This window comes from Polypterus senegalus, chromosome 16, assembly GCF_016835505.1.
Source record: "Polypterus senegalus isolate Bchr_013 chromosome 16, ASM1683550v1, whole genome shotgun sequence".
Lineage (NCBI taxonomy): Eukaryota > Metazoa > Chordata > Cladistia > Polypteriformes > Polypteridae > Polypterus > Polypterus senegalus.
The window spans coordinates 27,579,987-27,607,527 of record NC_053169.1 but is presented as its reverse complement, the minus strand read 5'-3'; the positions used below and the strand labels follow the sequence as shown (position 1 = coordinate 27,607,527).

At 35.0% G+C, this 27,541-nt stretch overlaps 1 protein-coding gene across 3 annotated transcripts in view; it reads right to left on the bottom strand.

The window, feature by feature from the left end:
* The window catches only part of ryr2a (ryanodine receptor 2a (cardiac)), a 612,010-nt gene that overhangs the window by 70,472 nt on the left and 513,997 nt on the right, over nt 1-27,541 (bottom strand). For 2 of the 3 annotated variants that reach the window (XM_039738687.1, XM_039738688.1), the window contains 6 exons: nt 20,961-21,041; nt 19,291-19,379; nt 13,960-14,088; nt 12,534-12,638; nt 8,475-8,556; nt 3,984-5,296 (listed from right to left, as the gene is read on the bottom strand). In XM_039738687.1, coding sequence (XP_039594621.1) covers nt 3,984-5,296; nt 8,475-8,556; nt 12,534-12,638; nt 13,960-14,088; nt 19,291-19,379; nt 20,961-21,041 — 1,799 coding nt within the window. Of the gene's footprint in view, nt 1-3,983; nt 5,297-8,474; nt 8,557-12,533; nt 12,639-13,959; nt 14,089-19,290; nt 19,380-20,960; nt 21,042-26,698; nt 26,717-27,541 lie in introns of all 3 variants that reach the window. The other variant, XM_039738686.1, reaches the window with a different exon arrangement.

Below are 27,541 nucleotides of genomic sequence, written 5' to 3'. Positions count from 1 at the left end.
GGGTAAAATTTTCTGAAGGTAGATATAATATAGGTAGATACAGTAAAATTTCAAAAGGTACAATAGTACCAATCTATTCAGTACATCAGTATATGTGCGAAAAAGGTATACAACTACAAAAATTCATGATTTTGAATAATCCAAACTTATTACCGTTTATCTTCCAATAGTAGCCCCGGCGTTTATTCAAAAAATTATTCTGACGGCCCGACGTTTAAAAGAGACCGGCGGTTGTTGGAGACCGGCTATTACTCGCCTCGCAAACGGAATGGTGATGGGTAAACGGGGTTCATTTGGCAGTAAAGTACGGTATGGTACCATATTTACGGTCACAAAATGTAGGCAACAACACCGGATGAACATTTCAGGATTTAATGAAATTATCAGTACAGCAGTATGGTCTTATTAAAGCAGTATACGGTATAACCGTAAGCATGAAAAACAGGTACGGTAGATGTCAACTTTCTTGCCAATGACGCCACCAGCACTGGCCTGCACCAGTCCGAATTACGCACGAAAGCGCTCATCAGCCCGACAAGTCCCCTGCAGAACATAAGGAAATGCAATGAGCTCCAAACTCACGCATATATGTATACATTACGACATGAGACTGGATAAGATACAATAAAGTACAGTACTTACCCTCTACTCGACGTATGAATAGGTAATGATTGCTTCGTTATTTGCGAGTTCTTCTTCATCTTCCTCTTCTTGTGATGGCAATACAGGTACTCCCATTGCTTGTTGTCGTGCAGTAATTAGTTTTGCACTCCCAGCATGGCATGGCTGGCCCTCCTTAAAGCAGTGGATAAGATGGTCCTCAGTTCCATCGCATGCATTGATGATTCCACAATCCTTGATAGATTTTCTTATCATTTCTGGGGTGATTTCTTGCCAAGCTGATATTATCCATATTACTAACAAACGTAGTGCCGGCGCTTTCAAATTTCCGTCAGCTGTAAACGCCTTATCTTCTTCCCCTGCCATCCAATTATCATACAACTCTTGAAGCTTGTCTTTGAGGGGCTTGTTCCAAACAACATCAGCAGGTTGGACGTACTTGGTGCAACCACCAGGGATAAATGCCGTTGACATTATATATTTCTTCATCTCTTGTTTCGTTTCCTCACTGATGTGACAGCAGTAAAAGTCCCAGACAAGAAGTCTCTTTCGGAAACAGAAAACACCGCAAACTTGTTCATTCTTGATTCATCCATCCGTTTGTTGAGGTCGCTACCACAGCTTCTTGGACATCCTGTAGTCTTGCCACTTCTCGCTTTGCGCCCCGAAATACAATAAACGGCTTCAATTTTGTGCCATCTGCTTTTGCTGCCAATGTGACAGTGAAATGAGATTTCTCGTTACCATAAGTTTTTAATGTAACACTCCTATTGCCAGTTGGTTCAACTGTTGTAGAACCAGGCATGTCAAACCAAGCAGATGTCTTGTCCATTCCAATGATTTTGCCGTCCTTAACTCCATCTGCAGTTCGCTGATTGGCAACCCACATCACAAAAGAGACAAGCTTGTCAATAACTTGTTCTGGATCCTTCTGCGCCAGCAATGTCTTCCAACGGAGCGATAAATGATGCCGTTTCATAAATTTGTCAAGCCAGCCAGCACTGGCTATGAACGTTTCTTTTCCTTTTGAAGCATCATCAATCTCCGCATCAAAAATCCTCTTTGCTTTCATGCGGACCATTTTCCTGGAGACACGCGCACCTTTCAGTCTTTGTTCAATAATCCATGTTAACACCAGTTCATCTAATTCTTCGCTCACTTTCTTAGCTCCTCCACCAGGCAATCGTTTACTTCCAGCACCTTTTTCTACCGCCGTTTTCTCAATATCAGTCATCTGCTTGCGCCATTCTCGGATACGTTTTGGATCACCCCAAAATGTTGTGCAGCTTCTTTGCCTGAATGTTCTTTTGCGTATGTTACCGCACGGAGTTTGAATGCTAAATCAAATGACCGTTTCCTTCCCATCGCTCACACTACAAACACGGGCAACAAGAACACAGTGACACGAACAGACACCCGCACGACCCTTCCGAAGGCAAAAGTGTCAGTGGAGGTAAAGGTTAACAGGTCACCGAGGAAGAGGGCGCAGAGTTTTTCACGTGATCTGTCTGTCCGGCCACAATACAGCCCCTTTTTCCCTGGTCAAAGTAGAGGATTAACGTGTCGAAGATGGCATTTTCATGTTCTTCCCGCCACCTCCCCCCACCGTGTGGTTATGATTGATGTGGAGACGAAAGGGCAAAATGTACACAAAGAAATTTCTTTTTGACTTTCTCCCTTCCTCGATAGCATCTGACGACAAAACATTTTTGACACGAAAAGGTACTTACCGTATGATTCACTGCAGGAGGGCGGTAGCCCAGGTGGTATGAAAAGAGGATTAGTGTACGAAAAAGGCGGTGGGTCATTGGAGATTGGCGTTTACTACAGACCGGCGCTTAAAGGAGACCGGCGTCTATTTGTCGTGCCATCTCTTCAAACCCGGCGTTTATTGGAAACGGGCATCAATAAGAAGCCGGCCACTACTAGAAGATATACGGTATGTTATATACTCAGCTCTACTTTTAATTCCATCCCTGCCCTATAAATGACTCACAAAAGCATGTAATTCAAAATTGCTAAAGAACTCACATTCTCTTTAAGAAGAGGTAACTTTTTTATGCCAGGGTCATTAAACACTTTAATTTCCAAGGGCTGATCAAAGTAATCATCAGTCTTTAGGTTTAAGTCTTGACTAAAGTATACAGTATTTTGAAAGTGAAATGAGCATGATATTGACAATCAATTATTTGTTACTGTATAAGGAGCCATTAGCAATATACTCTATCAGTCACTACATATAGTAAACACAATTACAATGCAGAATAAAGACCCAAACTGATCATTGCAATAAAATCTAAGATTCTAAATATAATTGAATGCTGAAAAAATACAAATACATATTTAGATATTTAAGGGAGCTGAGGTGAGGAATTAAGCACACATTCTGAAGAACTTTCTGCAGGGCAGAGGTAATAGTTTTGAAGAGTATAGTTTGACAACCACTAACCTGAATTAAATAAATGGATGTTCCAAAATAGGTATTAAGTGATACTTGGTAGTTGGCTACTGTCATGTTGTTTGATGTTACAGGTGCAAGTAAAAGCTTGCTATGGCAAGGATGTAAGTATGCTTTCATCAGATGTCTTTTTAGGTATATAAATAGATGGCAACTGTTATTTTTCACACATGAGAAGTGAATGTGAGATATTTCTGTTTTCAGTTAGGCAGGTATATGTGTTGGATATGATTGAAAAGTATTGTCACTTGGTACCTGAAAAAAATACAACAATGTACAGTATATAACAGAAAAATATTGGCTTTTCTACTCAAAGCTCATAACATCAAAAATACTTGTATAAACGAATGATTAATTAACTATGTTTATTATTCTTACAGGGAAAGACAAAACTATAAGAAACATTCAAGCAAACTGGACTGTAGTCTACCAGCTGTCGTCTATTATACTGTGGTGGGAAAATAAAAAAAATTACTGTTTTTGTCAATCTGCAGTCTCATTTGCATAATACAGGTGACTGAATCAATTATTTAAAATTTGTAATTTTCATTGATCTGTTTTGCATTTATTTTACAGCTGGGAGTTATTTGTTGTTAATATGTTATCTTGTCTCCTACAACTTCCCTAGTGGGTACTGAAATAAAATATACAAGCTCTCTGCTGAATGGCCGTTACACTAATCATTATTACCTAGAATATTTTCTTTTCAAAATCTCCAAAGAGAAATCACACCATTACCAACTCTGTGCATATTTACAGCATTCATGTATCTTTTATGTAAATTATTAGTATAACCAGATACTGAAGTATTTGCAAAGGTTACCCCAAATATACATTACGGGCAGCATTATTAGTTACATGCAAAAAAAAAATATAAATGTTCCCATTTACAGATGTAATTTACCTGATTTCGTCTTCGCAGCTCAGGTGAGGTTACCAAAACAGGCGTAGAGGGTGCAGTAATTAAGTCACTCAGACTAGCATTAGGATTATGTGGGATTAGTTTATACTGTCCTCCTTCTCGCCTTAAATCTAATCCAAAAATGTCTGACAGAAGGTCACCATCATCAGAAGCAACAGCTAAATCGGCCAGATCTTCAGAAGGCAATGATGGTTCAGACTGCTTCCTCTCACCTTCTTCACCTTCTCCACGAACCCCATCTTGGGTGGGATCAGGCATGTTTGCTAAAAGATCAGCCACTTTAATTTTTTTGGCTCCTTCTACCAAACTTCCTCCAAGGAATGTACTATACATGATACGAAAGAAGCCACGTGATACACTAAATGTGAAATGAAAAAGTCCCAATAAAATGCTCCAGTAGAAAGAGACTAAAGCCATGATCATGTCTTTCACAGTCATCTTCTTAATCTTCTTCATCTGCTTTTTAAGGCTTTTCATAGAAAGCACCTTCATAAGCACCATCAAATTGTACCTTAATGCTAAAAGTGCTGATCTGATGGTGGTAATAGAGAAGAATCCGTTTTCAGGATTATCTTCTTCAGGTTTGTTTTTTTCACTGTCCTCCTTATTCACAGATCTCTCTCCTGTATCTGATTCTGATATCTGTGCTGCTAATTGCATTTCAAAAATTGTATCCTCGCAAAAGTTCACAAAGAGCTCCATCTTTTCTTTTTCTCCTCCTTCATTCACAACATCAAATATAAACTGCCTTTTTGACTCCTTCACCTGAGGTTTCTCCCATTGTGTCCGACTGGATTCACTGATTTCAAAATAGACTCGCTCAATACGTTTTGCACTGCCCATGATTTCAATACGACCCAGGAAAGGTTGAAAATATTTAAGGACACTGTCTGCCAATTCCAGAAAAGTCTGAAGCCGAGAATCATGGGGCATATGTTCAGAAAGATTAGTCAATAAGACAGCCACATTAAAGCCAATGTCTTTTGCAGGTTCATGGAACCTCTTAACAAATTCCTCATAATCTAGTAGTTCATTTTCATCAGGTTCAGCACAAGACAACAGAAACTCTGTTTCTGACTGTGTATAGTGCTTGTGGCTTTCCATAGCTTTATGAAAGTCCCTTTTTGATATAACTCCTTTACCATCCGGATCATACTCTTTAAAAGCATCAGAGGATGTCAAATCTTTCAATTTAAGAAACATGTCAAAAAACTTGAGAATCATTTCTACATTGTTGGAAGATTCTACCAGCATGTCAACCATCTGTTTGCCAATGGTCCCGTTAACGACGTTTCCTTGAATATAAAACAACAAACATATTATTTACATTTATATCAATTAACAAAACGTTTTAATGATACAGTCCTCAAAATAAGCAGTAAAGGTGTGAAACTTGTTGTGGACCAAGCATGAGAATCACTCCATTATCAACAATCACAATTGCTTTGAATAAAAGCAAGCTGGTTTTGTTATACTTGTACCTTTTGTGAAAGTGTTTATTTGATATTTGGACTTCAGTCTTCACACATAATACACTTCATGTCAAACTTTTGTCATTAGTACTATAACATGAAAAAAAGTTTCTGTTTTAGGTATGTGTTCAACATTTCCTGCATTTCTCGCATTCCCTGTCATCCTACACGTAGATCGTTGTAGACACAGAGCACACATGTATTCCAAAAAACGATATATTATTTACCATATACAACTCCAGGATGGCAGGCTGCTTGTGCTGATCAACACATTTACAAAACAAAAGACGCTAATGAAGAGGTGTGAAGGAATTTAAGGTGGCCCGGGATTACAACTTTATTCGTAGGCTTCAGGGTTTCTAATGTTTAGTTTACAGCTCCAGCGACCTAGCTTAGATCCAAGTAACTAAAACCAAACTAAAAAGGCACTATGACTACTTCACACTACCACAGCTAAATGATCCAGGTTTTGTATATTATTATAAAAGAAAAAAACAGACATTTTAGTAATTGGCAGCAGTAAATAGTGAGGGCTTTAGAAATTAGCTTGATCATCTAATCTTACAAATAAAGTCTGAAGTAAAGGCATTATGATGGATTTGGACTTTAACTTTAAGTCACATACAGTACTCTCCATAAGAGTGTGATCTTTTATTCGAGAGATATATCAAAAGATAGATCTCTAACAGTATCTCAAGATGCTGAAAAATTAACTCCTTTTCAATTGTTTTGGTTTATGTTGAATAGATTATTGCAATACACTTCTAACAGCATTATTCCTATTATTTGGTAATTGGAATGATCTTGTATTTAATTATGCATTCTCAAATGTTATATAATCTGCAGAGCAATGACATGTTCTATAAACGTGTCAAATACATCAGAGTCTTGAAAGGATTCTCCTATTGTATAGATAAGCATCCAAGATGTTTGCATCCATCTCATTGCATTGTTAGAGGGCAAATGGAAAGTAAGAGTAATTTATATTTCAAAACCTGTGTGCCCAGTGATGCTGGTTTTCAAAAATACATTTTAAATCTGTTTTTGTTTTTTTTTCTTCCATTTACAAGTTATCCCATCATGCTCTCTTAAACAGGTTACTATTCCTAACAGGAGATAGAGAATGGGAATGCAAGTAATTTACCTTGCTCAATTATAAGCAATTTAAAAGTGAATATAATCACTTTTTCCAATTGTTGTATGCAATATTCAATTTGTAATATAATTACTAAAACTAAAAAATGAACAAGTTAACATCGTAGAAAAAATAAATTTGGAAAACCAATGTACTTATCTGAAAATGTAATTAGCTTTTTGAGTGTCCTGCAAATAAGGAACTAATCAAGATGATCACTGATATTTTAAGGGAGATACCTAATACAGTATATGTTTGTTGTGGAGTGTACGCTAATCATTTTGGGACTGCAGAGACTATATTTAAAAACAACCTGCTTACGTTAACTCATAACAATATTATTAAGCTGTCATGAGCATCTTTGGGATGCCATTAGAAACCAGCACACCATAATAAAACAATGTGGACAACCTGAAATGTGCAAACTGAGATAAGAATTGAATATTAGGCTTATGGAGTTGTTAAACTGCAACTCCAACTATTGTACAATTTTATTCTTGTTTTGTATAAGTTAATTTGTCACAGCACTCTACATCTCTGTTTAGTGAAGAGTGCTATGTAAAAATATTGTGGCCAATGTCATATAAAAATATGAAAAAGTAGGAAAAAGCACCTACAGTAAAGGAAAGGGAAATATTTAAGGATTTAAAGAATACATCAGACAACTGTCAGATACAGTCAGCTACTGGGAAGGAAAGAATATATGTTATTTTCTTTATATTCCATAGCTGATTCTTAAAATAAAATACAGTATTCCATATCTGGCTCTCTTTTGCTATGAATGTTGCTGGCCTCCATAAGAGATATGATAAGAAAGCTGTAGTAGAAAGTGGACAAACAATTACAGCAGAGGATATTGTTAAACATACAGTATTACTGATGGGATTCCATTATACCACTGCTGCATGCTTGAATTATTCACTTTTGCTTCCTCTGTCATTCACAAAGTCCACTGATTTGCATTTAAACATGTAAACAAAAAAACAATACATAATACTTAAACTGTTAAGTGCTTTTTTTGTGAAGTTGTTATAATATATGAAGATTTTATTTTACCCATACTGCCAGGGTAGCTAAGTTAAACAGGCTTAATGTGAGTTATGTCACAGTCGCTGCAATCCAATGGTATAAAGTTTGTGAGTATGGTTCAGAGCTAATGAACCAGAAATCTGAGGTGGTATCTGCCAAATGTGGCCCATGCCTCCTTTTATTTGGAGGATATCGCATGATTGATGCATCCTAGAATAATGTGCATTGACATAGTTTGATGAGGAGAATCTACTGTAAGAACTGATGCTTCACTTGTAGATATTTGCTGTTTTTTGTGACTCTGTTTCCTGTTTTCAGCCTGTAGCTTGCATTTGCTCGGTAGGTTGGATGGTTCATTGCATCAGTTGAAATCTATTCGTCAGGGCCTTTTGATTGATGCATAGCACTTGGGTATTCCTTATACAGAATAATTACTATGATTTTTTCAAATATTTTTGTGACAATTTATGATACACCACATGTATGATTTCATATGAGATTAAAAGTCAACTGTATTTATTGTAACAAACTGATTAATAGGAGTGTGACAAAGTTCACTTGTATGATGCAGCGAAAATTTTTTAAATGATTGCTCAGCCTCGTACCGGGCCACTCAGGATGTAAGAGAGTCACGCATCTACAATATTTGTTATGGATATATAGCTTCTCAGATGTGCAATTAAAAAGGAATGAATCAAATACTACAAACATTGTAAAACTATATATAAATAATAAGACCAACTGAAAATTGTAAGAAGGAATGTCACGGATTAAATGTAAAGATAATTTTAATATTTGTTCCAAAATATATATGAGGACAAATCACTTCAATCTTACCTTCAAGCATGGAAAGCAACATTACTACCATATCCTTTTGCAGATCCATTAATTCTTTCAGCAATTCTATTTGACTGGAATCCTGTAAATCAAAATGAAGAAACAGACACCATAGTTTTTGTAGCAATAGCTTGAAATACATATATTATCATCCTTCCTTTGACTTTGCCCTTGTTTATCATTTACACATATGATTTTAAGAAAGTTTTAAAAATAAACAATATGAAAAACTTCATCAAAGAACACAAATAAGGCAAGAGAAAAGTATGAAATGCATAAGAAGCACTGTGCTTTATTTTTAAAATGTAACAGAATCTGCTACAAGAGATGTCATGAAAACTGATGCTTTGGTACCAAGTCGATACCAAAGTTCTAAAAATGTACACATGCTTTGTTTTGTACAGTTATGGATTGTACTGATGATACTGCACTCATGTGTGACTGCAAGTTGATGAATTACTCTGGCAGGCAGATGTGAACAAAATGTGAGTAAAAACTACAGATAAAATCGATTACAATGGTAATGATACAGCAATGTATCAACATATTATGAAACGTGAAGCAGCAGAGGTCATGTCTGGAAATAAAATCCTTTTTAATCCAGTAGCAGCTGTCAACCTGAATGAACTTTAATAACCCTCTAGATAGGCTGCTGATAAGTAATATAACCAGTTTCATTACATTTTTTCCACAGCTTTTACAAGTCCAGGAATGAATACATAATACATACCTACATATACATACAAATATATATTATATATATACACATTACATATATCTAAAAGTAAAGCATCCCTCGTTGTAAGGTGTAACATATGAAGAGTTGTTTGAAATGCACAAAAAATTACCCTTAGTTTATATTCTTAAACTAAAATCACATGCTGCAAGTCATCTTGGGAAGGCTTATTTACATAAAAAGCAATTGACTTGCTTCAAACTAACATACGAGGCCTCTTTTAAGAGATGACTTCCTGTGGATTTTCGTTCCCTTATTTGATACAGACGTGCCCAACACTTAATATGAAAGCACTGTTGAGTCGACAACAAGCATACAGACTTGCCTCCATGTCTTAGAAATCTAAGCCTCCACTCTTTCAAAAGCTGATAAGACTGGAGATTTCTAAAATCAGACAGGATAACAACCTGCATGATAGTTTGATATGAAAACACACACACATTATCAAATGCTAACATGTCACGTATTCTATTGAGCAATTACTGTGCAGTGGCCATTTTGAAAAGCTGTAAAAACAATGATGGAACACAGAAAATCAAGTAGAGTTCAAATGTAACTGTGTGTAAACAAATTATTTGATGCATCTTCCGTAAAAATTTGCCATATTCAAGTCTGAGGGACAAATGAATGCCAGTGGAGTTTTAGCATTTTGAAGTTCCTGGAATTCTTTAGGACATTCATTGTTAAGGCTCATTTCTTGCTGTTGTCATTGTGGAGTGGGGTTTCAAAGTGCAGCAGTTTATAATAGGAAACTAACATAATAAATTTGTATTGTTTTTAAAAATGTCAGCATCATATTTGGAGGAGTATCTGAGAAGATTACAGTGACAAAGATAACATGGTGTAAAAGTAATATCAGCCGATATATCACTGCCCCAATATTATTGGTCTGGCCAAACTAATAAAAATAACTGAAAAACACACAATCACCCTTAAACAAAGTACACACTGTAGCTTAAGATAGTAACTATTACCCTGAAAGTAATAATGAGATACATAAATTAATGTTATTATTTTACAATGGCTTAGGCCAGATTACAACACACAGCAGAAAAGAAAAACCAAAAAAATCTAATCCTAGAGACTATAAACCTATATTCTTCAATAGTTTAGCAATATTAAGTAAGTAAATAAATTAATACATAAATAAATAAAATACTAAATAAATACCCTGGACTACATAGTCACTTATTCATCATGTCTTATAATACAACAACAACATTTATTTATATAGCACAAAGAGCTTTATTATTATACAGTATATTGCTTTATGTTAAAATACAGTATATTGCATTATGTTAAAATGTACAATCTATACACAAGACATCTACACAAATATGTGATTTAAAAAAATGTGTAAAATACACTTTCAGAAAAAAAAACAAGTTGGACTATTCAGTTCATCAGGCTCATTCAATGTTCAGGTGTTTATTGCAGGTCATTAAACACTACACTAACCATTCTGAATGAAAGCTCACAGGAAAAAAAAAGCTTTAGCAGTATAATATTGCAAAGAAAAATATTTTTGAAAATGACATAGGTTATAGCTTCATGGCACTGCTCAACATTCTAAAACCATTTGTAGAATTAAATTTGATGATGTTTATATAGTAATCCTTCAGTTGTTATAAACTAAACTGTACAATCAGGTGCAATTGCTGTGCAACACTTCAGTTTATTTTATTATATAAGACTATTTTTACTATTAACGTGATGTTATCATGGTGCTATTTTGTTTAATGGGGGCACCTGTTTTACACAGAACCACAGGCACCAACATGTTGCTTACTTTAATGGTACATGTTGCTAGCCATGTAATTTAGAAGTCGTATGATGTCATCATGCTGTCCGTATAAAATCCACAAAGAAGTGTCTGAACCCTGACTCACTTGGCAAATGAAAAGCCTAATATAGTAGGGGCTAAAAGGTGCTTCAAAAACAAGCATACTAGTGTAGCTTTCTATCTTCAACTTGTTTTACTCTCTTTCCATGCTTCAGCTTTGGCTTGTATTAAGTCACCTCTTTTGAATGTCCATTTTACATAGACAGTTTTGTTGCTGACTCTTGCAAGCCTTGCTTTTTCATTACAGATTAACGATTAAACAAGTTTGCATTTCAGATGTTTTGAAGAAAATCACAACCACAGTATGAAAAATACACCTTTTTCTTAATATTAAAAAGTATATTCCAAAAAAACTCAAGGTACTTGTAAATGTATGCCTGTAGTAAAATGACTTGTACACAAGATGTTTCTATGGTAACATTCCAATTTTATTAAAATTTTAAATGTACAAGTATATTGCTTCTTAGTATTAGAAAAAAGTGCATTACAAAAACACTTAAGTTAGTAGTTAGTGTGTGCCTATAGTTAAAGGTGGAGTTTTTCTTATGAACACCACCATTTTGGGACCTTTCTGCGGACAGTTGCTATGCTGTTGCTGGGTAAGGTCAACCAGAAGTATGTTGGACATCACATGTTTGGATTCAAGTTGTAAATGTCAGCATAATGCACTTCCTGGTTGTCCAAGTTTATGGATACAGCAAAAAAAGATTTAGTATTTTAGTTTGTATTTCAATTCAATTTTTGCAAGAAATGTTTTGTTCTGTATGGCTCTGGTTGAAGAAATTATTTTATTTTTCAACTCCTCCACTACAACATTCTTTGAGTTACAATTTGGTTTCATGTCTTGGACTTATTTTTTACGTAGTATTCTTCTTGGTATTAATCTTTGTCTGCTAAAAAAATCATGACCTATCTCATGATTTAATTCGTATGTAAATATTGATGCAATTGACTGTTCTAGGTACAAATATAAAGAAATTAACAAAGATATCACTTTCTGTTGGTGTAAGAGCCATTTTCCATATTAGCTAGTTGTTCTAAAAATCTTGGGGGTGCTGGGGAAAGGTTTTTACAACTGGATGCTCTCCCTAACACCTAATCACCATCTACAACTCAAAAGAGGGATGGTGCTCCTGTTCTAATCCAAAGCCACTGAGTATAAATTAACAAAAATATAAATATATAAAAACTTTTCACAAAATACATTAGGTTATTATACTGCTTAATTAATTACCTTCTAATGGTATAACCAATTAGGAGCAGAAAAGGGAAAAACTGACCTTGTCCAAATGAACAACAGTATACAGTATCTCACCGATGTCAGACAAGGTGAAACGTTAGATACAAATATTTTCCCTAAACTGTAGTGTTATTATTCAATTATTAAACTTGTAAAAAGTTAACCATATGTTCTAAACCAATGAAGTCCTTGATTACTCAATAAACACTCTAAAACATAATAACAAATGTAAGTACTAACCTGAGACAGCTTCATTTGCATGTGTGCAAACACATGAAGAAATCCAACCACTGCATCCCACAACCTGCTGTGTGCAAGGCTCTGCTGATTTCCTGTGCATGGCCCCTGACAACCAGAACACAAACACATCAAAGAAATTACTTCCATTAATAGTAATATTGCAATGTAAGTCAAAATACTGAATTATATACTATATGATTACATTTTACCTGAAGAAGGGGCCTGAATTGCCTTGAAAGCTTGCATATTGTAATATTTCTAGTTAGTCAAAAAAAGTTCTCATTTTGCTTAACTTCGCACCAAACACATGTGCAGTAAGAGCTTATTTAAAACTCATGCATTTTAATTTAGCACCAGACAAGGATTTAAAATCATTCTTCGTTTTACTTTTTGAAATTTTTGAGAGTGAAAAAAATCAGTCCTGGGGTCTCATTTATAACTGCATTGAATCAAGCGTGAAAATTACATGTATTCCAAAAAGAGGAATATTCATACAGCAAAAAAAAAAATCGAATTTATCAAACATAGCACACAAACATTTGTGTAAAATGTACCCTTTATAAATCACAATCATCTTATAAATATGCATACATAAATGCGTTTTGAGCTCCACCCAGTTGTTTCCCTGAAACAACCATACTGTATATGGACCATGCTAATCAACCTCATAAATACATTTCCCTACTTTATTAAGTTTCTTTGTTTCCCACTTTCTTCAAAATGAATGGACCAGAATTTCCATAAAACCCCTCCCATCAAGTTTTCGTTAATAAATCCTGACTTTTGTGTGGAAAGTTGTGTGTACACACAAGTATTATAATTCTGACCCTGGACCTAGAATCAGATAATGCTTGGCAGTTTATACTGAAAACCTTGCTCTAACACAGTAAATATTTGACTAAATTAAAAGATGTAAAAAAAATTGAAAACTTTTCACCAAAAAATAATTATAAATCTCTCCATGTAAAATAATATTGTTTATGTTTCATTTTGTATAATGGGAAATTAACATTAAAGTTCTAGTGAGTTTATTTGATATATAAAATCAGTAAATCAGTATTGCAGGTAAAGAATTACTCCATACAACTTTGCAATATAAAAGCTCTTAAACTAGTTTGAGCATGCATATTCATAAGCTATTAAAACACACAAAACAATAAATAAGAGTAATTAAACATAATTACACAATTACTTTAATGTCAATCAGGGAACACAGAGTCAACAAAGCACTTGATCACAAAGTGTAAAGAATTTTTTTGTTAACACTAACCCGACTGAGATTATTTTACTACAGTTATACAGAACTACCTTTTACAGAAATCATTTTCATTCACAGATTTTACTAATGTCATATTTTCTATGTAATGGTTACATATAAAAAGAAAAAAGCACTAAATGTTATATAATACTTTAAAAGGCAGATTACCTGAATATATTCCGTGAGGGTATTGAACACCTGTTTGGCTACGTTAATTGCTTTGGAGAAATTGCGTTGCCCCTGCTCATCAATGACATCTTTTCCAGAGTAATACCAATAGAAGTCACTGATTGATTCCTGTAGGTAGGATGGAGGTTTAAAAAGGGTTTTGCATATGACATGTCAGCAAATAAACAAAAATAAAACAATCACTCCATTATTACATTCATCAGTATACACTACTATAAATTATGCTAAGCCCCCTATTTTATATTTATATTTTATTTAATAATATATTATCAATTGACTGTTGAAAAACAGTGTACTTTATTGCTCCAGCCTGCTTTTGACATGTCTTTAAACTTAAGTTTCTTCATACTTGAAGGAGGGATACAAATATGAACAAAAAAAAAAACACACCATGCTAGGACGATAAACCAATTCTATTATTAAATACAATAAGTGTATTAGATAGATAGATAGATAGATAGATAGATAGATAGATAGATAGATAGATAGATAGATAGATAACTTTATTAATCCCAAGGGGAAATTCACATTATTATTATTATAATAATAATATAATATAATATGAATATTATTATTAATATTATACAGTGAACATTTCAGTTAATCTGTTCATTTATTCCTTCATTGACTTTGATAGATATTGTCAGGTCTGATAAACGAGTCAGAAACAAATCAATAAGCAGGTGTCTATTGTAACAATAACCAGATTTGTTATCAATTAGATAATTTCTGTGTGATGAGTTATCTCTTTGGGCAAAGGGATCCCAGGTGCAATCCAACAACCCAAAAGAATGTCTGTCTCTCCTCAGCAATAAAGAAAGAGAGTGAAACCATAAAAGTTTAGCAGAAGGCAAGATATAGCTGGGAAAATAAGCATTGAAAGCGTCAATGTGTTTCTCAGTAAATATATTTCTAATGGGGCTATTGACATTAAATTTTCACCAGTTGTTGGTATCTAATTGATGGCCTATAAAAAGGTTTCTCATTACTAAGGGTCACACAAGTAGCATCTCATGATGGGTAAAAGCAAAGAGCTCTCTCAAGACCTTCGCAACCATATTGTTGCAAAACATACTGAGGGCATTAGTTACAGACATATTTTCTAAACTTCTGAATGCTCCAGTGAGCACCATTGGGGCCATAATCTGGAAGTAGGAAGAACATAATTTCACCATAAACATGTCATGACCAGATGCTCCTTGCAAGAGTTCTGACAGAGGAATCAAAATAATAATCAGAAGAGTTGTCCAAGAGCCAAACTTCAGAAAGAACTGGAATTAGCAGGTTCAGTTGTTTCAAAGAAAACAATAAGTAATGCACTCAACCGCCATGGCTTCTATGCAAGGTCACCAGGCAAGACTCCACTGCTCAAGAAAAAGTATGTTGAAGCTTGTTTAAAGTTTGCTGCACAACATTTGGACAAGCCAATGAAATACTGGGAGAATATAGTCTGGTCAGATGAGACCAAAATTGAACTCTTTGGATGTCACTGCACACGCCATGTTTGGAGGAGAAATGGCACTACACATCCCCCCAAAAACACCATACCAACAGTTAAAGATAGGAGGTGGGAATATCATGGTGTGGGGCTGTTTTTCACCATATGGTATTGGTAGACTTCTTATAGTTGAAGGAAGGATGAATGGAGAAATGTACCAGGACATTCTTGATATGAATCTGCTGCCATCTACCAAGATACTGAAGATGAAACAAGGGTGAACATTTCAGCAAGACAATGATCCCAAACACACAGCCAAGGAAAACCTCAATTGATTTCAGAGAAATAAAAAAATAATGCTAGAATGGCCCAGTGAATCACCCGACTTGAATCCAATTGAAAATCTATGGAGGAGTTTGGAGAGGCCATGGAGAACGACTTTTGGACGGCTTCGAGGAGATTCTGGTCCGGCGTCTCAGGAGGGGGAAGCAGTGCAGTGTCAACACTGTATATGGTGGGGATGATGCGCTGCTGACCTCGACTCGGGATGTTGTGGGTCGGTGGGGGGAGTACTTCGAAGACCTCCTCAATCCCATTAACATGCCTTCCAATGAGGAAGCAGAGCCTGGGGACTCTGAGGTGGGCTCTCCCATCTCTGGGACTGAAGTCACCGAGGTGGTCAAAAAACTCCTTGGTGGCAGGGCCCCGGGGGTGGATGAGATACGCCCGGAGTTCCTTAAGGCTCTGGATGTTGTAGGACTGCCTTGGTTGACATGTCTCTGCAACATCGCATGGACATCGGGAACAGTGCCTCTGGATTGGCAGACCGGGGTGGTGGTCCCCCTCTTTAAAAAGGGGGACCGGAGGGCGTGTTCCAACTACAGAGGGATCACACTCCTCAGCCTCCCTGGAAAAGTCTATTCGGGGGTTCTGGAGAGGAGGGTCCGTCGGATAGTCGAACCTAGGATACAGGAGAAACAGTGTGGTTTTCGTCCTGGTCGCGGAACAGTGGACCAGCTCTTCACCCTTAGCAGAGTCCTGGAGGGTGCCCAACCAGTCTAAATGTGTCTTGCGGATTTGGAAAAGGCGTTTGAACCGTGTCCCTCGGGGAATCCTGTGGGGGATGCTCCGGGAGTATGGGGTACCGGACCCCCTGATAAGGGCTGTTCAGTCCCTGTACAACCGGTGTCAGAGCCTGGTCCGCATTGCCGGCAGTAAGTCGAGCCCGTTTCCAGTGAGAGTTGGACACCGCCAGGGCTGCCCTTTGTCACCAATTCTGTTCATAACTTTAATGGACAGAATTTCTAGGCGCAGCCAGGGTGTTGAAGGGGTCCGGTTTGGTGGACTCAGGATTGGGTCACTGCTTTTTGCAGATGATGTTGTCCTGTTTGCTTCATCAGGCCGTGATCTTCAGCTCTCTCTGGATCGGTTCGCAGCTGAGTGTGAAGCGGCTGGGATGAAATTCAGCACCTCCAAATCCGAGACCATGGTCCTCAGTCGGAAAAGGGTGGAGTGCCCTCTCAGGGTTGGGGGAGAGATCCTGCCCCAAGTGGAGGAGTTCAAGTATCTCGGGGTCTTGTTCACGAGTGAGGGAAGAATGGAGCGTGAGATCGACAGGCGGATCGGTGTGGCATCCGCAGTGATGCGGGCTCTGTATCGGTCTGTCATGGTGAAAAAGGAGCTGAGCCGTAAGGCAAAGCTCTCAATTTACCAGTCGATCTACGCTCCTACTCTCACCTATGGTCATGAGCTATGGGTAGTGAACGAAAGAACGAGATCTCAAATACAAGCGGCTGAAATGAGTTTCCTCCGCAGGGTGTCTGGGCTTTCCCTTAAAGATAGGGTGAGAAGCTCAGTCATCCGGGAGGGACTCAGAGTAGAGCCGCTGCTCCTCCGCATCAAGAGGAGTCAGATGAGGTGGCTCAGGCATCTGATCAGGATGCCTCCTGGACGCCTCCCTGGTGAGGTCCAACCGGGAGGAAGCCCCGGGGAAGACCCAGGACACACTGGAGGGACTATGTCTCCCGGCTGGCCTGGGAACGCCTTGGGATTCTCCCGGAAGAGCTAGAAGTGGCCGGGGAGAGGGAAGTCTGGGCCTCTCTGCTTAAGCTGCTGCCCCCGCGACCCAACCTCGGAAAATTGAAGAGGATGGATGGATGGATGAAAATTTATGGAAAGAACTGAAGATCAGAGTTCATAGAAGAGGCCTCCGAAACCTTCAAGATTTGAAGACAGTTGTGCGGAAGAATAGGCCAAAATCACACTTGAGCAATGCATGAGACCATTTTCTCCATGCAGGTGGCTTTTCTACTAAGTACTAAATACAGTTCAGTAGGCATGTTCAATATTTATTCCCTGTTTCATTTCACTTTATTACACATAATTTAGGGTCTTATTTGTGTTGATTTCTTCGTATGTGTGAATTACTTGGGTTCTTACCGACATCTGGTGAAACTTTCATGTCAATAGCCCTGTTAGAAATATATTTACTGAGAAAAATATTGACGCGTTGAATACTTATTTTTCCCACTATACCTCCTGGCCGATGGCAGTGAGCATATGGCTCTTACCCAGGAGCGAGATCATTTCAGCCTTTTAAAGCTGAGCAATGGTAGAACTTGTTGAAGAAATTTGGATTCCTTGAGCCCATCGGACAGAAGCAAACATCTTCTGATTAGATGAACTGGGACTGTGTGGCTTTAAAGTGGGGTAGCTTAGAAATCTGTTTAGAGTCCTAGCACTTTAAAGACTATAGTAGGAGTTGTGGCTCAGTGATCATGGGAATCGTCAATAGGCATTATGGTTTGTTAGCTCTAGCAGCAATTTTTGGCATGGTCAGAAGTAGTCTCATATGGAGGTTTAAAGCAACCTAAGGCCAGAGTCTGTTTAAGTATGGTGAAATGGAGGAATGGAAGATCAGTTATGGAGAAGAGAGGCAAGAATTGAAAAAGTGCAGACAGACTACAGGAAAGAGACAAGAGGGTTTTTTTTTATGTAGACTGTGAGTTAGAAAAATATGTAAGCCTACCCACCAGGTACAAAGGTGTACAAGAATGCCTAAGTGTTTTATTTTGTTGCTATTTTCTTGTGTACTTTGTGATACCCTTTTGTTTATCTCTCCCCACTGTGAATGAAATGCATAATTAATGAAAACGTTAGCCTCCAAAAGAGCACTACCTTTGTGATACATCTGATAACAATGAACATCTGGTTTTGGAGCAAATAATTGATTAAGGAAGTATACAACACTGTAGCAAATAATTGATTAATGAAGTATACAACACTGTGACTTTGGCTATTATTATTATTATAAAGTTATATACGCGTATAATTATACATTGTAATTTTATGGATTACCACTAATCTTGCATAATAACATTTGAAAATGCAACATATTTAATTAATGTATACTCCTATGAAATGTGATTCTGTCCTTGGATTATATTTGATTTGCAGGGAGTTTTGCCTAGTACATACAGTACATCATATTGGATTTTAAACCACAAGGTCACCAGTTTGTTCACCACATTTGACTATCTGTGAATGCAAGTAAGTCTTCTGAACTTCCTATGCTCAACTGTAAAATGAGTAACAAATCATTGTTCTTTGGATTAGGGTAAAGTTCTTTGGGTTGGTTCAGACTATTGGAGCATGCCATACAAAAAGGCTGGAATTATTTCCAGTAAGTAAAAATGAAATATCTTTAGTTGTAATTACTGTTATTAGAGTATAATATATAATGAAACAAAGGATAAAGTATGGCATAATGACTCAGCATTTATGGAGTACTGTATTATATTTAGCAAACATATTTCTTAGTAGTATACTTAAGAATTATTATTTTTTTAAATGTACAGGAAGTGTGCATATACCTGAACCCTCAGGAGGTAGTCAACAGTAGATATTATGATATTGACAGTTGTATTGTTTCCAGTTTGAGTCCTTAAATAATTCTGAAAGTCTGAAGATAAAAGGAAATACTATGAATATTAATCTAAGGAAAACAGCTGTGAACAAGCAAAACATATTTACTATAAAGCAATACATTACAAATAAAAACTGTTTTACTCATGTCTAAAGATGATTTAAATCAACTTTGTTTCCCTCTCAATGAGTATTCACTAATATTTTTATTTTAACTGTATTGTTATATAGTGGAAGATCCATCCATCCTTTCATCTATTAATTTTCTGCAGCCACTATTTGCATTAGAGGGAGAATCCAAAAGTCATCTTTGGTTGAATTCACTATATCAAACATGGATGAAATGATAAACCATGAGGGAGCACATTAGAGCTGGTAATTAACTTAATAAGCTTATTACTGGGATGTTGGAGACTACTTGAATAAAAAGATAAACTCCAAATAGTGAGAGAAACAGTGAGTCAACTTAATACAAACTGTGACTTGGCATATTATTTAATACAGAATCACAGACAAGCTGGAAAACAGTGCTACTGTTGTGCTACTATGCTGCCCCTTATTGGATATGTTTTCAAAATTTTGCATTCAACCTATTTAAACATGACACAAATGGAAGAGCTCTCAGTCATAAAGAGCAGAGAGTAAAAGCAAAACAAAAGAAAAAATAGATTTTAAAACTTTCACAAAGTATAAATAGTGCAATAACATCAATACAAATTTTAAAATGACAAATACATAACTGGTTAAGGATAAACCTGTGCTATGAATATAAGATAAAAGTAAAGAGGTATATAAGATATTATATGCAAACTAGATAGCAGCCTGTTGTACTTGCAACCTAAGAACTGGTAAGTATTACAATACTAAGACTCTATAACACATGAAATGCCGTCTTTGTACAAAATGTATTTATAGTGCTAATAAACAGATGTTCCTATGACAATTAAAATGGACTATGTATTGCTGTTAAAAGAAGCAAATAAATGTATTCTTTAAACACATTTTATATAAGAACATAGTGTAAAAGAAGAAAAGTGTATTATAGTACAATGCAGCATTTGAACTAGCTTTTGTAATTCGTGAAACAATATAAAACAAGATAATATATAAGTAATTTTGCATCCTCTCCCACATCTGTGCGGAATTCCTTTCAGGTACTCTTGACTGTCTTTCCAAATCAAAAATATGAGCAGTTTGTTTGATTAGCTACAGTACTCTAAACAGACCCAGTATAAGAAAATGGGTACTTTTCTGTCAGTGTGTCTTACGGTAAACCCACATGCCATCCAGGTATGCTTTCTGCATTGCATTTATTATTTGTGACGTAGTCTCTTGCTCCCTGAAATGCTGAAATGGATTCAGAAAATTAATAGTTGTGGTGATGGATACTTTACAAACATATATTATTAAAAAAAAAACAACTTTCATATTTCTGCCCCATCCTACCCTAGTTACATTTTCTCTTATAATAATGTGGAGTAAGATGGTGAAACATATACATTAAGGTTCCATAGAGTACTAGAACATTTACAGGTTGCCCAGAATCATTTGAGAGCAGCATAATCTCTTGGTATCAAAGCTTCATTAAACTTACAGACCTCTGTACTGATCTACAAACCTGAGTTGTGTCCTTCGCAGAGCAACTGAAGAAAGCGAAAAAGGTCACAGGTAAATTCATCATCCTGCATCACTTTTTCTCCTGCACAGTGTAAGGGGATTCGAGAAGAGGAAAAGGAACAAACCCTATTAAAATAGCGACAAGCATGCAAACACAAACTGCTGTAAAACTTTGTGGCTGCCTTTCATGTGCAAATCATAACTACTGTTCTATCTGAAGCACATATTCAATATGCCTCTCAGATAGTTCTTAAAAAAGTCAACTTGATGATGGAAAATAAGAACATAACTAGAGAAACAAAATGACAAAAATAAATAAAACATGTAAAATGGTGGGCAGCATTTTATACTGTAATAAATCCCATAGTGCATTTACTATAAATTATGTACAGCATTAAAGTGCTTGTAGCATTATAATGATCACAATAAGTCAAGAATAGTTTAATACAGTCTGAAGACACAAGAATTAAATAATTTTAATAAGGCATATTTGACATGATGTTCACTTTATGTAAATAAAATATATTTGAGCTAATATAAATGTTATTATACAATTGATCTTAATTATATAAAATACAAAATAAAGATCATCCATGCCAAAATACGAATTCCATAATATTTGACATGACAATAATAGTATACGTTGATGGGTTAAATACATATTTTATAAAATGCTGCTGTTAACCATGCTTAGTGTAACTCATGGTTAACTGGATGATTTTACAACTGAATTGTGTAATGACAATGTTTCTGTGATGTACAATGCTTTGTTTTTCTGAAGTAGAATGGATGAAATCTGATTTCTGTGGTGAATACAAAACCTGTTTTTATTTATCAATTTCAAATAGGCTTGAAAGTGCTTATAACAGAGCTTTAATTCAGCTGAAAATTTAAATTTTGAATTTTGTATTACTTTTTATAGATTCCTCTTTGTATGCGCATATTGCCAATTACATCTGTTTTACACTTTTTGACTTCATAAGTATAAAATACAGCAATGTTTACTGATGTCCAGTGGTGATATAGGGTATCACCGCAACATGGTAAAGGTCAGTATATTATTATTTCTAGTCAAATTTTCATTTTTACAGTTTGTAAAATCCTAAATAAAAAAATCTGCCCCTCTATTGGCTGAACTTTCTTTTTCTATTAAAGACACACATATAATCTGAGCGGAATGCAGTAGCATTGGATTCAAAGCAGGAACCAACACAAAAATTGTATCTATGGGATTTTCTTTTGGTAATCAGTTTTCCTCCTGACTGAGTATTATTTTAATTGGCAACTCTAAACTGGCTTGGTATTTATGAGTGATGCTTGTGTTGTGCGGGTATGAGAATGCCTTATAATAGACTGGCAACCTGTCCAGGGTCGATTCCTGCCTAGCTCTCGATTCTGCTGGAAATTTTTTAGCTCCCTGTTACTAGGTACTGATTTATCGCACAATACAAGCTTAATATTTTTACAGTTCTTTATTCCTAATATTTTGTAATATTTGAATATCTGAAGAAAATGTGTAAGATAACTTGTTTACTGTTATTTTTATTGAACAACTGTTAAAATAGCATACTGAAGCTACATAATCAAACATTGATAGAAACACACATTTCTACTTAAAATATCTGCCTCTAAACAAGATGCAACATATTCAGCACTGCTAGACCTATGTACATTTATGAACTTTTGTCTTATTACTTCTTGAACGTATTTAAAGAATATACTGCAAAGTCATGTGGTGAAGGAGCCTAACCCAGCAGCACTGGAAAGAATCAAGTCTGGATGAGGGGTCAGTCTCTCATATGCACATGCAATTATACCAGCCCAATGAAGATTTGCCAATCTGCAGATACATGGACAAACACCTAGACGATCCACGTACATTGTACTACGACTAGAACTAATATTGTCTGAAATGGCCATCATGGGCTCAGTCTTTGGAATGTGTTATTTATATGTTTTCCTTACATAAATGTAATAAAGAAGAATTAAAAGACAATACCAGAAACTCCCTGCTCTCTTGTATTATTAAGAATGAAACAAAGGAGTTTTCATGTATGTTTTTACTCTTTCGTTGCAGTTTTGAAATAGGTAAGAGGTTTGTAGATTACATGCCCTTACAGGGTGAGGATTGTGGTTACATCTTCTTAGTGAATTTTATTTATTGAATTCTATATGAAAATGGGGAAGACAAAATACCCTGCAAAATAAATTAGGGCTAAATGTTTCCCATGAAAATAAGGGGGACATAATACCCCCAATGGAATAAATTAGGGCTAAATGTCTCCCATGAAAATTATTTCATCAACAAGAAAGCCAAAAGTAGTTATTTCAGTAAGTGATATTTAATGTTATTGATTAATTTGCAGTCTTACTAAGCACATTCCTGTATTACAGACATGATATAGTTGGTGTTTGCAAAATAAAAGAATTCACTCAAGTTCTGATCAAATGTTTCCAGGTCATGGTCAAGAATTATAAGAACAACATGGCTGATGTTGCATATATATGTATATTTATATTTTACTTGGAATACATGTGATTAAGTACAGTTGTAAAATTCACAACAGTCCATATGAAAAAGTTAATGAGTCATGATGTATACATAAAAATGCTGATGCAATTTAAACACAAAATTGTGCTGCACAACATTGATAAATGGGACCTGCTCTGCTAGTGATAAAATAAACATCTGCTTTTCCAGGACATTATAAATAAATAAATACACCAGAGAGCAGAAAAATGTGTAATATAATTAGCATGCAGGATCATGACTAGCATCTTTATGTACTGTATATTGTTCATTTTTGCATGTTTAGAAGGAAATATCTTATTGGTTAGTAAATAATGTCTTGCTTTGATTTGCAAATACATCAAAACAAGCCATTCTAATATGACAGAAACTTTAAAGTAAGTGTACTAATAATCTGTAATTAAAACTGCTAAAAATTAGGAAGAAGAAGAAAATCATGTTAAAATTTAATAAAGTAATACTGTGATGGCTGTTAGATGATCCAGAGTTAGATCTGTAATAAAATAATATTTATAACACAATTCTTATCAATACTGACTGTTCAGAGGTGCTATGCATAATAAAAATAGTGCTAAATTACAAAGTTAAGAAATACTACCATAGCATCAATTTAAGAAACACTGATCAAAGAAATCAACCTTAAAGAATGTCACATTAAGGAATATTGATCAGGGCAATAAAAAGAAAGCAAAGAAAATGAGCTTTCACATGATAATGTATATAGTACTATTGTTATCATAATTATCTATTATATGTACCATTAAACCATTCATATTATTCTTAGCCTCTTATTTTACCCAAAGATGCTGGTACTAAATTTGTATGATGGTTATGTGTAAGGAGTAACTTGATCAAACCTCATTTATTATAAGCTTATAAAACAGTACTGATACTGGTCATTGAAAATACAGAAAACTCTTGCTATATATTGCACTAATGGAAAATATATGGAATATATATATATCTTATAAAGCAAACAATATTATGATTTAAGCTATACTGCAGTGAGACTGTGTGGCCGCCATTGCACTTTATATAGTAATTTATGTTCCTAAACATGACAGACTACACTAAAGCATTCAAAGAGAGACTGAACAACAATGATCATCAAAGGTGAAAGAATTTTCATTTTGCAATGGTATCTTATTAGGAATAATAATTAACATTTAGATTTTGCCTATTTAATCTCAACAACAAATGGAATAGATACACAAAGATACACTCAAAAAGTTTCTTTGCACAGAATGTACTTAATGTAGTTGTTGAATATGTAACTTATGATAAATAAGACCCACTATAGTCATATTTTGAGAACTATAGAACATGTTATTTAACAGCAAGCCACTTCTCATCTGTAGGAGTAACCACCACATGCATCTCTGTGATGATCAATGCTAATGGTGCTACTGTGTCAAATGCACTTTCAGGCATATTTTTATTTAAACGATAGACCAGAAATTGGTGATTTTAGAATAATACTAAAATAACATTATATTTAAATTCTTTAAAATTGATACCAAAATTTGATTCTTTCAAGAAATAAAAATATAGTTTGTATCTTTAAAAATAGGTGAAGTCTTTGCATAAAAATTAATCTGTTGAAACAGTCAGCATGATATCCATTTACTCCTTTGCAGGGATTTATTCTTTCTAAAACAAGCTCATTTATATTGTATTATTGCTTTCTTTACACTTTTCTGAAATATTACAGTAATAAAATATGAACCATGTCAGAAAATGAAATGCATTTATTAAATATGTAACTTAGCTATCTCCTTTACCTATTGCATTTAATCATTCAGTAAACAGACATACTGAATCTGAAATGATGGGAGTTTCATAAGCATACGCTCCCTGGAGGAGTTTATGGGGTGCATTCTCAAACATATATTATACATTTAGAATGGTTAATAAGTCTGTTTTTTAGGCATGCAGTTAGTATTACTAAAAAATTGAAAATGTTTTAAGGTATGTTCATTTGGTGATTGGATTTTCTGTGATAATTAATTTTTACATATCAAATTAACTTGCACCACTGAATGCAACGTAAATATTTAGTATAAACATAAAGAAAAAGCAGACTCATTAAAATTAGTTAGAGTTATATGCTTAGAGAAAATGAAAGACTGTTTGATTGTACATGAAAGAAAAACAATATCTTATTTTCATTGTTAGCACATTTATAATTTTACATTTCTTAACAGCTTCATATACTGTTATTAAAGAAAACATCTCAGGTATAATAGAAAAATGCAAATATTAATTATCATTATTAAATTACACACACTCATTAGACAGTGTTTCAGCTTAAAAAAATTGATATCTATAAAATCAAAACTTGAAAACACTAAATGCATAAATAGCCCAAATTGTTCAAGTGGGCATTGTTAATATAAACTACATGCAGATATTTTGGGCTAAAAAACAAACTTAATACTCTTCATGATCAATTGAAATTGGTTGTTATAAATGAAAATGCAGGCACTTGTGATGGATTACTTATTGTTTATTAGCTTGAGCATAAACCCCAGTGTTGCAAATCATGCTGTTGCTTCAAAAGATACTTCAGGCTTTAAATATATTCATCACTAAAGTGTTAGTTTATTGTTGTTAAATCAGCAGAATTGGCTGACAAGTTGTATTATAATGATTTCCAACATCTGATCTATCATTTTAGTAATGTGGCATCTGCATTTTTGAAATATGAAAAAAGATACAAAAAAGGAGTGGATGGAAAATACAATATCATTTTATCATAACATCAATCATTTTGTTGTCATAAAAAGAAAACAGTCAAGACACATTAACAAACAACCAGTACGACATTGAATACATCACAGAACACAGAGTAAACAAATTTTTGCTTATATTGTTGTAACCCTTTACTTGCACAGATTAGTGCAGCCAGGAAGCCAAATTGAATGCACATCAAACGGTACAAATAGGAGTACACCACATTTTCTGTCCACATCCAACCAATGGGTCACTTTAAAATACAGTAGCTCATGGCTCTTACATTTAGTGTGCCAGAAACTGTGCAAATCCTGAGAAGAAGGTAAAGTGTAATCATTGGCTACAGTAATAGTGCATTATTTTGTAGAGTGATGAACACAGATTTAACTTATGCTATAAAAGAAAGAGCTTAGGTTCAGGACCTGGACAGCGCTGACACAAAGCTAACAAAGGGAAATGGCAGATTTTATAATTACCACGCTCATGAGTGATGACTGAGGAAGGGAAGACAGTACATTTAAATTAAAAAGAAAACAAAAAGAAAAGAGTAAGTCGGAATTGTTTGCAGATATGCAGAAAATTCAATATAATTTAAATGTTTAGTAAAAAGCACAGAAGAAAAAATCCTAAATATTTAAAAAATAAAACGTGTAGGAGATAATAATCCAACATTTTAGTTAAAATTGGATATAATAAGTAAGTGACTTAAGCAAAGAATGTTTACAAAGCTATTACATTCAAGTGAAGTTACTTTATTACATTTTTAAATGGAATTATCAAATTTTCTAATTACTTCAAAATTAGTCACACTATTACATAAAGTAAAAGATGCAAATTTAGCAATTTTGTGCTGTACAGTAGTCACGACATTTTAGAATGACACAGGAGTATATGCTTTCTTGGCAATCACAAGCAATGTACAAAGCAAGCATAGTGTGTGCACCAATTCATTAATGCCCCTTTACAGTGATAAAAAAAAAATCTAATGTAAATGCTTGTATCATGGGTTCTGTATGTGCTACAATGAAAAAACTAAAATAGTTGTGATATCAAGTCTTAATACCTAAGTTACTTTTAACACCAATTTTATTTTCATTGCATTTTTTTTCCTACAAGGCAAAGTCTTACATGTGGCACATGGGTTAACGTGATACATTAATGTACAATATTCTGTTTTACATCTCTTCTGAGATACTCCTTAACACTGTATGTAGAATATGCCTCAACTGATTATTTAAATGGAAAGACATGCCTAATAGGAAGCAGTGATTTGACAAATTACTAGATCAATTTGTGTAAGGCAGTATATATTACTTTTT